General features: G+C 36.9%; 1 protein-coding gene across 1 annotated transcript; it reads left to right on the forward strand.

The window, feature by feature from the left end:
* The first annotated feature begins 526 nt into the window (after window positions 1-526).
* Window positions 527-16,130, forward strand: LOC144978579 (uncharacterized). The gene is made up of 2 exons (XM_078924844.1): window positions 527-1,941; window positions 2,688-16,130. Exons 1-2 carry the CDS (start codon window positions 1,749-1,751, stop codon window positions 3,173-3,175), a joined length of 681 nt encoding a protein of 226 aa, XP_078780970.1. The 5' UTR covers window positions 527-1,748; the 3' UTR covers window positions 3,176-16,130.
* Window positions 16,131-16,766: the final 636 nt, after the last annotated feature.

Here is a 16,766-nt window from a genome sequence, read left to right on the forward strand (position 1 = left end):
TACTCCCTGTGTATGAATCCCGTCCCCTCTCCCTGAATATAAAATTTTCTCCCAGACTTGAGGTGTTTCTGTCCGGATTGTATCCAGTGGGTTTCGCTTACTCCAAGTATATGCAGCCTGTATCTTCTCATCTCAGTCACAACTTGAGAGCTTTTTCCTGCTTCATACATGGTGCGAACGTCCCACGACGCAATTCGAAGCTGCTTGTTTGGCGAAGACGTCATCGGGTCAGCAGAGTCCGTGTGGTGTCCGGGGTCCCTCAACTGAGAGGGTCAAGAAAAGCCCAACGCCAAGCCAGCGTGTCGTAAAAGGCGACTAATGGTGTGTGATTCCCCCATCTTTGAGTCACCTGGTCCTCCAGGTTGGGGGTTGGCAAAGGGTTAACACCCCTTTCCGTTAAACTCAAACCGTTACAGAAACACAGACAGACAAAACAAATCCTTTTTTTAGCTTGGGCGACCGAAGAGTTTCTGGAATTACAGAATTTATGAAGATAGATAGATAGATAGGTAGAGTTGTAGTTTTAGTAGTAGTAGTAGTAGTAGTAGTAGTAGTAGTAGTAGTAGTAGTAGTAGTAGTAGTAGTAGTAGTAGTAGTAGTAGTAGTAGTAGTAGTAGCAGCAGCAGTAGCAGCAGCAGTAGCTGTAGTGGCAGAAGTGAGAGCAGCAGTGGTGATGAATATGGGTGACGTTGACATCTAGTGGTGGTCGATCCTGGTGTTGAGTCCGCGTGGAGTCAGCGTTCCCAACAACTCTAGAGACGTGCAGTTCGAGCGACCGTGGCCAAAAAAATCTGGAAGGCCCATGGTTTTTTTGAACTGGGGGAAGGGGCAAGAGTTGAGTTACCTCGGTTACCTGCATGATATGGCATTAATTACATTACTCAAACACGCTCGCCGCATACCAAAGCAATCTAGAGTTTTAAGACTAAAACGCACACGCATACATACACACACACACACACACACACACACACACACACACTCATACACACTTAGTATCACCTAGGTCACGTAGTGCCATATGTGACACTTTTAAGAATTCAGTCTTGCTTGTACATATTGACCACTTGTAGTTGTGGATCGCCGTTATTCTGTTGTTCATTTTCATGGAGTGACCATTAAGTTTTGTTGTAGTTGTGAATTGCCGTTGTTTATTGCTCATTTACCCTGTACAATGGATTCAGCAGTGCATTTTAAGCAAATAATAAACAATTTTATCATTTTTTAAAAATCAATAATAACCGAAAATGCCTCGAAAATGTTCTGTTTTTGATTGCACTTCAAATTATAGACATGGCGAAAAGACAACTGTATATAAATTTCCTTCGGATCCAATTGAGAGACAAATATGGATTAATGCACTGCCAAATAAAATCGATTCGAGTGATGTTACAGACTATATGGGTATCTGTGCCAATCATTGGCATCATGATGCTCCTATGAGACGGAAATCGAGGTATCCTTCACCTGCTATTCCTCCAAATAAATGGCCAAATACAATAACCCCTTCTTGTTTGCCAAAAACAGCACCATCTCGTCAGACATTAAATTCGACAAGTGAATTTAGAGACAGGCGTCAGGATATTGATGAGTTATCAATTTTTTAAAAGAAAGATTTATTGGAAAATACAGAAAATGAGTTGGGAAAGACCTTTAAAGATTGTTTTGTTCAAGAGATTTCCCCTCATGGTGTTGTTGGACTTTCTTCAGATTCTGAGTTTAGTCTTCATAGTCGTGCTAGGATCGGTATGGTCCACTCATTTAGTATCTACTTTACAGTTAAAGAGGTGAACGATGATCACAGCATCATGTCAATTCAATATGAGGGTTTCTTTGGAATTAAACCAAGCCAACACCAGACTTTCTCAGATGAAACCTTAAAGCGTTGGAGTGAACTTACAGAAATACTTCGATTCTACACACTTTACTCCCAACTTGAAGGTGAGTTAACCTACTATTTTAATTTTTAAATGCGTTAGCATCAGTTTTATTATCAACGTGAACATAATAATAATAATAATAATAATAATAAAAATAATAATAATAAGAAGAAGAAGAAGAAGGGGGAGGAGGAGTTGGAGGAGGAGGACGAGGACGATGATGATGATAATAATAATAGGCTACTAATACTACTCCTACTACTACTACTCCTACTACTACTACTACTACTACTACTACTACTACTACTACTAATAATAATATAATAATAATAATATAATAATAATAATAATAACAATATTAATAATACGTAATATTAAAATAATAATAATAATAATAATAATAATAATAATAATATAATAATAATAATAATAATAATAATAATAATAATAATAATAATAATAATAATAATAATAATATAACAAAATTAATAATAGTAATATTAATAATAATAATAATAATAATAATATAATAATAAATAATAATATATAATAATAATAATAATAATAATAATAATAATAATAATAATAATAATAAATAATATAATAATAATAATAATGTTGATGATAGATGATATGATGATGATGATGATAAGAAGAAGAACTATTACCCTTGCTGTGTTGCTGTTGTTTTTGATTCGTTATAGATTCACGAAATTAAAATTTTGAAATGTCTTTTAAAAATAAAATTCATTGTTTCCAATCATTTTCGTCTATTTCATTATCTTCTACTTTTTTCTTTCATTGCAGATGAAGAAAATGAATCCTCAATAGAGAAGTCTAAGGCTATCCAGAAATTTATAGAACGCCAGATTCAGATCCTGAATGCTCAGAAAAATCAACGGATATACTGTCCAGATGATTTAATTCTTGCTTTTTCGTGGTTCACGAGGTCAAGAGTGCTATATTCTTCTTTAAGTGGTCACCTTCATCTCCCTTCTATGTCCACCCTGGGAAAGATTACACGACAAACCAAAAATGTAGCAGATTTCACCATCTATTCTAAATTTTTCCAACAGCAGGAACTACGAAGCAGAGCGTGTGTTGTGCTTGTTGATGAAATGTATGTGAAGTCCTGCATCCAATATTGTGGTGGGATTTTGTATGGATTCGCAGAGGATGAGCCCCAAGAGCAGGCAAAAACAATTCTTGCAGTAATGGTCAAGTGTTATATTGGTGGTAAAAAGTTCTTAGCTAAATTGGTACCATGCCATTCATTAAAGTCAGACTTTATGTAGCAATGACTATGAAAAATGTTTTTTTTCTCTTTTTGAGGAAATATTTTTGTCTAAAATCAAAGCCCTACCTCCACTGAGTAAAAATGTTTTTGAATTTTGAAAATCCATTCATAAATAAACAAGTTATGCAGTTTCAAAGGTGTCATTTATTTGGATGACCCGCAAAGAGGAAATAAACGCGAAAATATGGGACGCTTTTTCGGCATTTTTTTTCCACCTTATCTTGCGTAATAAGTGGATTAAAAGATTGAAGCTTGAAGAGCAAATTAGGATGGTGTTTTGTAAAATACGGGAAAAGTACTCGTCATATTCATATGAAATTGTACAACCAAAAAGAAGAAATGTTCATGTATTACCTTGTCAGCGACAAAACCTCCACGCCCGGTAGTTTTAGAAATATTTTACTCCAAAGAGTAAAAATCTATTTTTAACGGTCTTCTGGTAATCGCACGAGTTTTGTCGCTTGACATAATCTAAAATGACCTTTTTTCTAACTGTGTGCCAACTTTCAGTCATATTCATTGATAAACAGCGTCGTAATTAATTTTTTAAAATAGCATATAGGAAACGGCTTCGTCCCATATTTTGACGCGAATTCGGGCACTTCGTGAGCGAAAAAGAGGCCCAAAGATTTGTGCGTGATAGTCATTGCTACTTTATGTTCAGCGTTGTAAGTGAAGTAATTTTATCCATAGAGCAGGGTTGTGGGAAAGTTATTGGAATTATTAATGATAATAATCGTATAAACTCTCCAATCCCTTCAACACATTGTGCCCTTGGATTGTGAGGTCTTTAACAACACCATCCAACCCTATGTTCCTCATCTATGATCCAGTTCATATAGTCAAAAACTTAAGAAATAACTGGATTACAGAAAAAACAAAACCTCTCTCTTTCCCCGTCTTTGAAAATTCACACGAATGTATCCAAGCATGCTGGCAAGACTTAGTAGAACTTCAAAATAATGAAAGCATGAATATGGTCAAACTTTCAAAATTAACAAGATCTGCCGTGATGCCATCAAACACCGAAAAGCAAAGTGTTTCCCTTGCTCTTCAGGTCTTCTCTGATGAGACATGCTCTGCGCTGATGACGTCAACTGCTAGTAACGCCTCGTGGAGGAGTACAGCCCACTTTATAAAAAACGTCACCATGCTCTGGAAACTTTTAAACTGCAAGTCCTCTTTTCAACGAACACGTCGAAACGATGTGGACAGGATTGCCATAGACAACGGAGAGAACGGCGAAAGAGGCATGCAACTTCTCTCAACATGGGCGCAGATCGCCATCTCTATGAGACCCTCTGATTCTGTCCGTATTCAATGCTTCACAAAGGACACGTCACTAGCCTTGGAATGGACCTGTAGATCCTTGCAGGACATATCAAGGTACCTGTTACAGATAGACGAACCTTGGAGACACGAATACGTTTGTTTGGGATTTTTTCAACAAGACGATCTAGAACGGCATTTTGGGCATTTCCGCACCAGTGCTGGTTCGAATTTCTATCTCTCCGTGAAAGATGTGCTAAATACACATGCTCTCGACAGCACAAGGCTCCTTCTTGGGATGGATCCAGATCTGGAACAATACGACGAAAAACATCACTGTCCTTTGTGCACTATGCCTTTTTAGGAAAGTGAGGCATTTTTTATTCAGAAAATGAAGGAGGAGGAGCTAATAAAAAATGTATCACTAGACGAAAAGAACGCAGTGGTGTACATTGCCGGATATGTAGCTTATAAAAATAGGGAACTGCGAGGATTCCTGCCAAATTCTGAGTTAACAGAGTATTTTAATTCTAGGGACAGGGATGGCTTATCTTCTCTGTGCGAGGAGTTTTTAGAATTTTCACTCCTTTCATATTGTTTCTTTGTTAACAATAAATCAAAAATGTGTAGGGCAATATTAGCCGTAATTCTTGGCAATTTTGCAGAGACATTTGCAATCGATGTGTGTGTTCCTGTAAAGGCTATTCTATGCCTGTCCAATATATTTATGAAGAGATTTTCAATTTTCAATTCGAAGAAGCAGTCGGATAGTTCTCAAAGGAAGATGAACAAACTGAGGTCACAGTAATTGTTATATCAGCTCTATTTCTTTGTGGATATCAGTTTATCATCCTCATCCTCATCATCATTATCATCATCATCATCATCATCATCATCATCATCATCATCATCATCATCATCATCATCATCAGTCCCACCACTACCAACATCACCGTCTTTGCCACCATCATTATATTCATCTTCATTCACCACCACTACCTCCCCTACACCATCATCATCATTATCATCATCATCATCTTTGTCATTATTGTCAATATATATTAGCATTAGCAATCACCGCAATCACCTTCACTTTCTTCATCATTGTCATTAATATATCAGTATCATCTTTATTGCCCTCACCACCATCAATATCATCATTATCTTCACCTTCTTCATCATCATCATCATCATCATCATCATCATCATTTTCCATCACTACCAGCATAATCGTCTTTGCGATCATCATCATATCCATCTTTATTCACCACCACTACCACCACCATCCTATTTAAATTATTAGCATCATTATTATCATTATCATCATCTTCATTCGTAGTCTATGTCACTATATATCAGTGTCATCATTATTGCCATCACAAGCATTAATATCACCATTATTTTCACCTTCATCATTATTGTCATTATCTATCAGCATCGTCTTTATTACGTTCACCTTCTTTACCATTGTAATTATCTATCAGCATCATCTTTATTGCCATTGTAGAATTTAATAAGAAATAATGGCAAAGGACATCTTGCAAGTCCATAACGTTTTAATCAGAAGAGAGACAATGTCAACAACCAACGGACTTAACTCTATGATAAAAGATAGAAACTAATTGCAGTACAAAAACTACTGACGTCATTGTTCATTGATATTTCAACACTCCCCCTGAATTTGTACAACTAAAAACAACTAGACTCTATACTTTATAAACTAAAGCATCCCATCATAAATTTCAATTCATGATCAACTTGTATCAAATTCACAATAACAATGCCCATGATCATTTGCATTAGTATAATGAACACTCAAACTTTATAATAGTTTTCCTCCCACAGAGTTAAATTTAAAAAACAGCAAATATCAATTTGCTATATATATTCAATGTGAACAGAAAGACCATGATACAAATCTACAAGTCATTAATATTGAGTATCGTTTCGTTTGGCATCACAATGTGGTATGGAAGCTGTGGAACAAAAGAAAAATCCAAACTACATAGAACCCTCAGAGAGGCTTCAAAAATAATTAACACCGACCTAAGAAGCCTTGACACAACTTTTATTAATGCAGTTGAGAAGAAATCTTTTAACATTATCAACGAAAAGAGGCATCCGCTGAGCGAAAAATTCCAACTTCTGCGCTCCGGAAGACGGTATCTAGAAGCAAAATGTAGGACAAATCGACATAAGACAACCTTCATTCCAACCGCCATAAAATTAATTAACAAATCTTTTGTGGAAAAATGAGACAACCAATGAAAATAACGAGAAGCAGTGTCGTGAATCATCATCATCGACATTGCCGCCGTCGTTATCATCATCATCATCATCATCATCATCATCATCATCATCATCATCATCATCATCATCATCATCATTATCGTAGTCATCATCATCATCATCATCATCATCATCATCATCATCATCATCATCATCATCATCACAACCATTGCCATCTTCTTCTTAATATAAGACACTATATTTATAATATGGTTATCTGCTGTCCCAGCAAATATATCGTATCGTTCTATCTGTCTGTCTGTGTGCCTGTATATATATATGTATGTATGTATGTATGTATGTATGTATGTATGTATGTATGTATGTATGTATGTATGTATGTCTGCATGTATGTATGTATGTATATGTGTTTGTATGTACGCTCATTTCTTTTGTATACATGTGTAGAAACAATGTGCAAGCGTGTATGTTCGTGTATGGCTGTGTTTGTATTTTTTAATGTGTTGATGTTCATACCATGAACCAAACTGAGCATTGTTTACCTCACATGAATTGCCTTTAATTTGGACAATAAAGATTATTATTATTATAAAAATGTAACGAAATCAACAATCTACACCCAGTAGAGTTATCAATTTTACATTTTTTTAAAACAAAAAACGTAACTAATAAACGAGCTACATCCAGTAAAGTAGAACTTCCTAAACTTTAACTTGTCAAATTTAGTTCAAGTAGGTTTTCTCATCCCCATCAATGATCTTAGTTTCACAAACTGGTCTTTTGGTAAAGCTTTTGTGAGAATGTCTGCTTACATTTCCTGTGTTTTACAATATTGTAACACAATATCACCCTGGGCAATCTTATCCTGAACATAATGATACTTAATATCAATGTGTTTGGATCTCTTTGACCCTTGACCATTAGCAATACAAATTGTACTTTGATTGTCCTCATAAATAACCATTGTTGGTTCATTAACAGTAAGAGTACTGATCTGAGTCATCAAAGAGTTCAACCATGTTGCTTCCTGAGTCGCTGATGCCAAAGCAATGTACTCAGCTTCAGCAGTTGAGAGTGCAACACAATTTTGTTTCCTACTCCCTCATTGAACAGCCCCTTCTGAATGAAGAAAAATGAACCCAGAAGTAGATTTTCTATCAGAAGTATCACCCGCCCAGTCAGCATCTGAGTAACCAATACAAGCAACAACATCATCTGAGTTAACATTATTTGCAGTATACACTAGGCCAAAATTTGTTGTGCCCCTTAGATATCTAAAGATTCTTTTTACTGTCACCCAATGTTCCTTACATGGGTCTGAGGAGAACCTAGCAATAGCAACCAACCCTACAGCATATGCTATGTCTGGCCTTGTTCTATTGCTTAAGTGTAAGAGACTACCCACTGCAGACTTGTAATGTCGAGGATCTACTCTTTCACTGTTTTCATTTCCAGGAGTAAGCTTTTGGCTGTTGCAAACCGGTGTATCAGTCGGTGAGAAATTTCCCATGCCAAATTGGGTAAGTATTTGTTTGGTGTAGGATTCTTGTCCCATCCAAATGCTCCCATTCTCTTGTCTTTTAAATTCAACACCAAGAAAGTAATCAAGTTCACCAAGATCTTTCATTTCAAACTTGTTGGAAAGGTCACTTTTGACTTGAACAAGTTCTTCAGCATCTTTGGTTATAAGGATCAGATCATCAACGTAAAGGCAAATAACGAATTTATCACCCTTTGTTTTCTCTCGTACATAGACACATGGATCCACAGTTTTCTGAAATCCCATTTTCTTTAAACATGTGTCTAGTTTTTCATTCCAGCACTTTGGAGATTGTTTGAGTCCATAAAGACTTTTCTTTAAACAACAAACAAGATCCTCTCCCTTTCCAAGTTCAGTATAACCCTCAGGTTGTTTCATATATATATCTTCTTCAAGTTCACCATTTAAGAATGCTGCAGTAACATCCATTTGATGAATATTCATTTTCTCCTTGACAGCTTGAGATATGACTGCCCTGACTGACTCAAAGCTTGCAACTGGAGCATAAACGTCATCATAATCTTCTCCATACACTTGACTATAACCTTGTGCCACAAGTCTAGCATTATATCTTTGAACAGTGCCATCAGGGTTCAGTTTCCTTTTAAAAACCCATCTACAACCTATGACCTTTCTTCCCTCTGGAAGCTTAGCAAGTTTCCATACACCGTTTTTAAGAAGGGAATTGTACTCATTATCAGCTGCCTCTTTCCAAAGCTTACCATCATGCCTTTGCAGTGCTTCAGATAGAGTTGTAGGCTCAGCATCATAGCTGCTGCTGCTACTATTACTAGTGTACATCCATTCTCCATATCTCTCAACTGGTTTTGTAGCTCTTGTACTCCTTCTTATTTGTGCTTCAGTTTCATGAACATTACCCTCTAGGTTTCTTGTTTCATGATCATTTTCAGTCTCAGACTCTAAATTTAGGTCAAGAATTGGACACTGAAATTCATTTTCCTGAGCTGCATCTCCCTTACTTGGCAGACCTTCAAATCTCCATTCTGTGAAAATAACATCTCTACTTAGAATAATTCTTCTCTTCTCAGTATCATAAAGCCTATAGCCTTTTGATGTTTGACCGTACCCCATAAAAATGCACTTTCTAGATTTTGGATCTAACTTCTTTATTTCATCCTTTGGGATATGCATGTAGGCAGTGCACCCAAAACTTTTCAGATATGAAACATTTGGCTTTTTGCCTGTAAAAAGCTCCCTGGGAGTCTTATCACCTAACACTCTTGAAGGACTCAAGTTGTGAACATGCACAGCTGTATTTAACGCCTCAGCCCAGAACCTTTGGGGTAACCTGGATTGAACCAACATGGTTCGGACCTTCTCAATCAAAACTCTGTTTAATCTTTCAGCAACTCCGTTCTGTTCAGGAGTTTTAGGAACGGTGTACTCATGTCTAATTCCACATTCTAACAAGAACGCTTTAAATTCATTAGACTTATATTCCCCGCCATTATTTGACCGCAAGATTTTGATTGATTTCCCAGTAACTTTTTCAACCATGGTTTTGAACTCTTTGAACACACTCAAGACTTGGTCTTTAGTTTGTATAGCATAAACCCAGCAATGTCTTGTGCAGTCATCAATGAATGTTACAAAATATCTATTGTTTCCCAATGAGTTTGGTAAAGGGCCGCACACATCACTGTGAATCAATCCCAGCACATCATTGAGACATTGGTTTTCAGAGTGAGTAGGAAAGGGAGACCTGTGTTGCTTTCCCTTGGTACAAAATTCACAAAATGTTATTTTCTTCTTGTGATCAAAATCAAACTTTGATACCATCTTCTTTTGTGACAGTTTACACAAATTATCAACTCCAAGATTACCAAATCTGCAATGCCACAAGTCTTCCTTTGACACACTCTGACCACCATCATCAAGAGAAACATATTCATGTTTACTTTCAACACTCAAAACAGAATTATAGTCGGTGTTTGGCCTGATTTTACTAGGCATACATTTTACAATAAACTGATTGTCTTCTTGATCATAATTTGCATAAGCAAGAGTTCTTTTTTCATTCATGATTTTTCCTGAAGCTTGGGAGAAAATTACACTTCCCCCATGTTTCAGGATTTTGGCTACACTTATCAAATTATGAGCAAGTTCAGGTACACAAATCACGTCATTTGAGATGCACTTTTCACCCTCTAAATCCAGGTAAACTTTACCAATTCCAACTGAATTAATTTTGTGTCCATCTCCTAAAGTAACAACCAAATTGTTAGTTCTTTGGAATTCATGAAAAATCGTTATGTCATTATACATGTGCGAAGTTGCTCCTGAGTCCAAGATCCACTTATTATCTAGTGTTTCACAGAGTTCGCCGGATGAACATTGTTCTTCCACAAGTAAAGATGATGGCTTTGAATTCGACGAAATCTTCTCTTTGTGTTGTCTTAACAAAGGACAAGAGTTCTTATAATGTCCGTCTTTATGACAGTGATAACACTTTCCTTTTAAAGCTGCTTTTACTCCTCTGCCAGCGCTCTTCACTTTCATAACCTCTTCAGGCTGATGGACCATTCTATCAATGGAACACCGAGTTACATCTGCTAGCAGTCTTTCTGTAACTTGTTCGAAAGAGGGTGCCTTATCCGCAGCACCAAAAGCTGTTACCAGTATGTCATATTGCTTCGGAAGGCTGGATAAAAGTAAACATACTTTTTCTTCATCGTCGACTTTACATCCCAGAAGCGATAACGATTGAAATGTTTCAGTCATTTCTTTTATATGGCCGTTCACGTCATTGTTTGTTAACCTCATGTTATAAAGTCGCTTCTTTAGTGACAACTTGTTTAGCCAACTATCCTTTTGAAATTGTCTTTCGAGTGTTTGCCAGACCTCTTTGGCTGATTTTGGCTCTGTCCCGATCAGATACAGCAAACCCGGATCGACGCCCAACACGATGGTAGCTGTCATGTTCTTTATTTTACATGATTAACAAATTTGAACAAGATGTAGTTCGATTTCACAATGATACTTTATTCTTTGACTTTTACATAGGCTGTCTATTTTGGGAACCGGTAACGGATACTAGTTTCGCTTTCGTACGGGACAATAACAATAACATCTTCCATACACTAATTTGGTATATCTAATTATTATCGTGAATGCTTACATTTTTCAGGTATAGGAATTATATGACAGTAGCCAGCGCCTTCTGTGTTTTCTTCGTGTCTCTGCACTCCCCCGTCACGCACTCGAATAAGTCTTGGTGAATCAGGTACATTTTCATTTGCATCTTCCAGTAACTGTAATTTAAATGCCCCTTCAACAGAGGGACGTGCAATACTCCTCCTGATGCCATTTTTCTACGTAGCCGTTATATCTCACTATCCCTACCACAACCTTTTGTTGTTGGTTGTATTAGCTGATTAGCACTAGTACACCGAATAGAGAAATTTACATTACTTTCCACTTTCAATGGTCAAAATCTAAAATGGTTAAGCCTGTCTGGGCCCATAACCTGTAGAATTTAATAAGAAATAATGGCAAAGGACATCTTGCAAGTCCATAACGTTTTAATCAGAAGAGAGACAATGTCAACAACCAACGGACTTAACTCTATGATAAAAGATAGAAACTAATTGCAGTACAAAAACTAATGACGTCATTGTTCATTGATATTTCAACAGCCATCACCACTAATATGATCTTCATCTTCATCATATCTCCATTATCTACCAACACCAGCTTTATTGTCGACACCACCATCAATGTCATCACCAACTTCACCTTCATCATAATCGTCATTATCTATCACCATCATCATTACACCAGTTTCATCACCAGCACCATTATCTTCACTACCACAACCATCAACCTCACCAACGTATATTATCAATTGTCTTCAACATCGTCACCACCACTATCTTTTTTTATTCATATTGCTATTGAAGCAGCTTTTTGTGTCAATCATATTCTCATATTTCTGCTGTGTCATCTGTAGGAGGCATAAATGAGAATTGTTCTTCAAATTTATGCAATCTTACAGTGATGCCAAAACTCCGGTTTCACCGGAAAAAACTCCGGTCTGGAGCAAAAAATTCCGGGCTCCGGGCAACTTCCGTCAAATTCCGGTGAGGTCAGTTTGTTCCAAGGATTCCCCCCCCCCCCCCCCCCCTTTCCAACCACCACATCATCATCATTACCACTAGTATTACAACCATCATCACCACCACTACTACTGCAACCACCACCACATCATCATCACTACCACTACTACTACTACAACCACCACCACCACATCATCATCATTACCACAACTACTACCTCAGCAACCACCAACACATCATCATCATCACTAACAGTACAACCATCAACATTACAACCACCACGACCACATCATCATCACAACCACTACTACTACAACCACCACCACCACATCATCATCACCACCACTACTACTACACCACCACCTCCACATCATCATCACTACCACTACTTCTAACGTCTACAACCACCAGCATCACATCATCACTACCACTACTACTACAACCACCACCACCACCACATCATCATTACCACTACTACTACTACAACCACCACCACCACATCACTACCACTACTACTGCAACCACCACCACCACCTCATCATTACCACTACTACTACAACCACCACCACCACATCATCACTACCACTACTACTACAACCACCACAACCACATCATCATTACCGCTACTACTACAACCACCAACACCACCTCATCACTACCACTACTACTGCAACCACCACCACCACATCATCACTACCACTAATACTACTACAACCACCACCACATCATCATAATCACTACCACTACTACTACAAGTACCACCAACACGTCATCTTCATCACTACCACCACTACTACTACCACAACCACCACAACCACATTATCATCATCACTACCACTGCTACTACAACCACCACATCATCACCACTACTACTACTACTAATACTACTACTACTACTAATACTACTACTACTATACTACTACTACTACTACTATTCTACTACTACTACTACTACTACTACTACTACTACTACTACTACTACCACTACTACTACTACTACAACAACTACTACTACTACTACTACTACTACTACTACTACTACTACTTCTACTACTACTACTACTACTAATACTACTACTACTACTACTACTACCACATCATCATTGCCGCTACTACTACAACCACCACCACCGCCACCACCACCACATCATCACTACCACTAATACTACTACAACCACCACCACCACATCATCATCACTACCACTAATACTACTACAACCACCACCACATCATCATCACTACCATTACTACTGCAAGTACCACCACCACCACCACATCATCACTACCACTAATACTACCACCACCACCACCACCACATCATCATCATCACTACTACTACTACTACTACTACTTCTTCTTCTACTACTACTACTACTACTACTACTACTACTACTACTACTACTACTACTACTACTACTACTACTACTACTACTATACTATAACAACAACCACTACAGCATCATCATCATCATCACTACCACTACTACTACAACCACTAGCACCACATCATCATCACGACCAGTACTACTACAACCACCACCACCACATTATCATCACTACCACGACTACTACTACAACCACTACTACTCGATCATCATCACTACCATTTGTACTACAACCACCATCACATGAACATCACTACCATCACTACTACAACCACCACCACCATATCATCATCACTACCACTACATCGACATCAACCACTATCACATCTTCATCTCTACCACTATTACTACAACCGCCAACACCACATCATCCTCACTACCATCAGTACTACAATCTCTACCATTAGGTTTTGACGCTTTACTTCATTTGAAATAAGGAAACTTTGCGGGATTGTAATTTGCAATGTGTTTATGTATCATAATATAATTCTAATCAGTTATCTATTTAGAACTATACAATATGTAAACACAATGCCAAATACCATTCGAATTCCTTTTTTTTTTTGTGCGCGGAAATTCCTCTTTCGGCATTGAAATTCCTACGAGTGGTGGCTGAAACTCCTGTGAGCCAAACTTAAAGTTGGCATCTCTGAATCTTATCTAAAGCAATGTGTTTATATTGTCACTTTAAATAAGGTTTATAAAGAAATGAGCTTGATCATCATACAAAATCTATTTTGAATATTATCATCATCAATGTCATCCTCCTCTTCCTAATTTTCCTCATCATCATCATCCTTATACACCCCTTTCTTGAGTATTAAAATATATTTCTGTAGTTAGTCTTATTTAATGTATTTATAATATCTGTATATAAATATAATGTTTTTTTTGTGTGTGTGTGTGTGTGTGTTAGTGTGTGTGTGTGTGTGTGTGTCTATTTTGAATATTATCATCATCAATCTCATCCTCCTCTTTATCATCCTCATCATCATCATCATCATCCTCATCATCATCATCATCATCATCATCATCATCATCATCATCATCATCATCCTTAGACACCCCTTTCTTGAGTATTAAAATATATTTGTGTAGTTAGTCTTATTTAATGTATTTATAATATTTGTATATAAATATAATGTGAGCGTGAGTGTTTGTGTGTGTGTTTGTGTGTGTGTGTGTGTGTGTGTGTGTGTCTATTTTGAATATTATCATCATCAATCTCATCCTCCTCTTCCTACTCTTTATCACCAATATCATCATCATCATCCTTTTACGACCCTTTCTTGAGTATTAAAATTTGTGTAGTTAGTCTTATTTAATGTATTTATAATATTTGTATATAAATATAATGTGAGCGTGAGTGTTTGTGTGTGTGTTTGTGTGTGTGTGTGTGTGTGTGTGTGTCTATTTTGAATATTATCATCATCAATCTCATCCTCCTCTTCCTACTCTTTATCACCAATATCATCATCATAATCCTTTTACGACCCTTTCTTGAGTATTAAAATGTGTGTAGTTAGTCTTATTTAATGTATTTATAATATATGTATATAAATATAGTGTTTGTGTGTATGTGTGTGTGTGTGTGTGTGTGTATGTGTGTGTGTATTATTATTGTATGACTTTTATTTGAAAGAAGTTAAATTCATCATTCTTCATCTTCGCCATCTTGATATCAAGTAATAATACACTAATTCAATAAATAGTTGTGCATCCATTATTAATATTCTCTGTATGAAACTGCCATTGCCTACGTATTAACTAATTTGAAACATTGTAAAAGCAAATAAACTATTATTATTATCAGTGGCGTGGGGCCATTGGATCGAATGGTGCCAGGCACCGCACCAATCTTTTAAAAAATCATTAACAGCATAATTTAATTAAAAATAAAACAGAGATTTTAACTCCACTGTCTTTCGCCAACTCGCCAACAACATACTGCCTTTTTAGTCTCCACTCTATTCAAGATTCCGAGTCACGCACTGCGCCGACTCGTGTGTTGGTGACATCACTCCGCGAAGTAGTGACTAAATCAAACACCGTGGTGCAAAGCAATCCGAGCACCAGTTAATGCTATATCCATTAGTATCGCGACAGCTGATTGAGCGAGAAACTGGGTCGAATTATACTATTTTCAAGTAGCGGAAAAACCCCTCGACTTGTGCCAGGATCTGAGAGCTCCACCGTTGGACAGGGGGGATGCGCCAAATTAGGTTCAAAGTTCAAAAACGTTTATTTTAGGCAATTGCCAATGTAGGGTAACTTCGGCCATCCAAAATATTACATTAACTGTCAAAAACACTGATTATTGTCAAGTTTATTTGTAAGCAGCAAAGAAAAACATCATAAAACTTTAAAATATGACATATCAAACCCACCACCTCTTTTCACGATTATTGAATAAAGTAATTCTTTGCAACGAAGCATTGTGGACGAATTTACCAACATTTTACTTGCTTGTAGTGCCGAGTTGATGGTTACGTGTGTATGAGTGTTTATTTGTGTGTGTGTGTGTGTGTGTGTGTGTCTGTGTGTGTGTGTGTATGTTTGTGCGTGTGTATTTGTGTCAGTCAGAGAAAGAAAGCGAAGACTGTCAACAGTTATACTTTTGGTGTGTTTTTAGATTTTTAAGTACTTAAGTGGAGTTATTTTTTCTTTGTGATGCTTTAAGATCTGAATCTACCTTTTATTTGTGCAATCATTAATCGTATTCCACTGATTTCCATTATTTGAGATATACTTTGAAGTTTTGTTTTGTTAAACAATGAATTGCAATGAATCAAGTTGACTCTTTACTTCACCGACCGTTTGGGAGATTGACACTAGATGACAAATTAGAAATAAAAAGACTAGTTCCTCACCAACCAACTGATTTTGAATTAACACAGGTGTGGAAATCTCGAAAACGCTCTTTTTAAGTGACATGGTATGACAGGCATGAATGGCTCACAGTTAGTTTAGTCTTTTGTTTTTATTGTCTACTTTTTACAGATACAACAAACACTGACAAATCATGGACATCTATAGACTATAGTGGCCTTAACCACTTCCAACTTCCAT

The sequence above is a fragment of the Berghia stephanieae genome, chromosome 8 (assembly GCF_034508935.2).
Source record: "Berghia stephanieae isolate SIO BIC M18660-M18661 chromosome 8, UCSD_Bste_1.3, whole genome shotgun sequence".
Taxonomy (NCBI): Eukaryota; Metazoa; Mollusca; class Gastropoda; order Nudibranchia; family Aeolidiidae; genus Berghia; species Berghia stephanieae.

Bases quoted from the DNA above. Each gene is read 5' to 3' on its own strand.
- LOC144978579 (XM_078924844.1), top strand. From the start codon at position 1,749: ATGGTCCACTCATTTAGTATCTACTTTACAGTTAAAGAGGTGAACGAT. The intron at 1,942-2,687 runs GTGAGTTAACCT...CTTTCATTGCAG, and splicing joins ACTTTACTCCCAACTTGAAG to ATGAAGAAAATGAATCCTCA.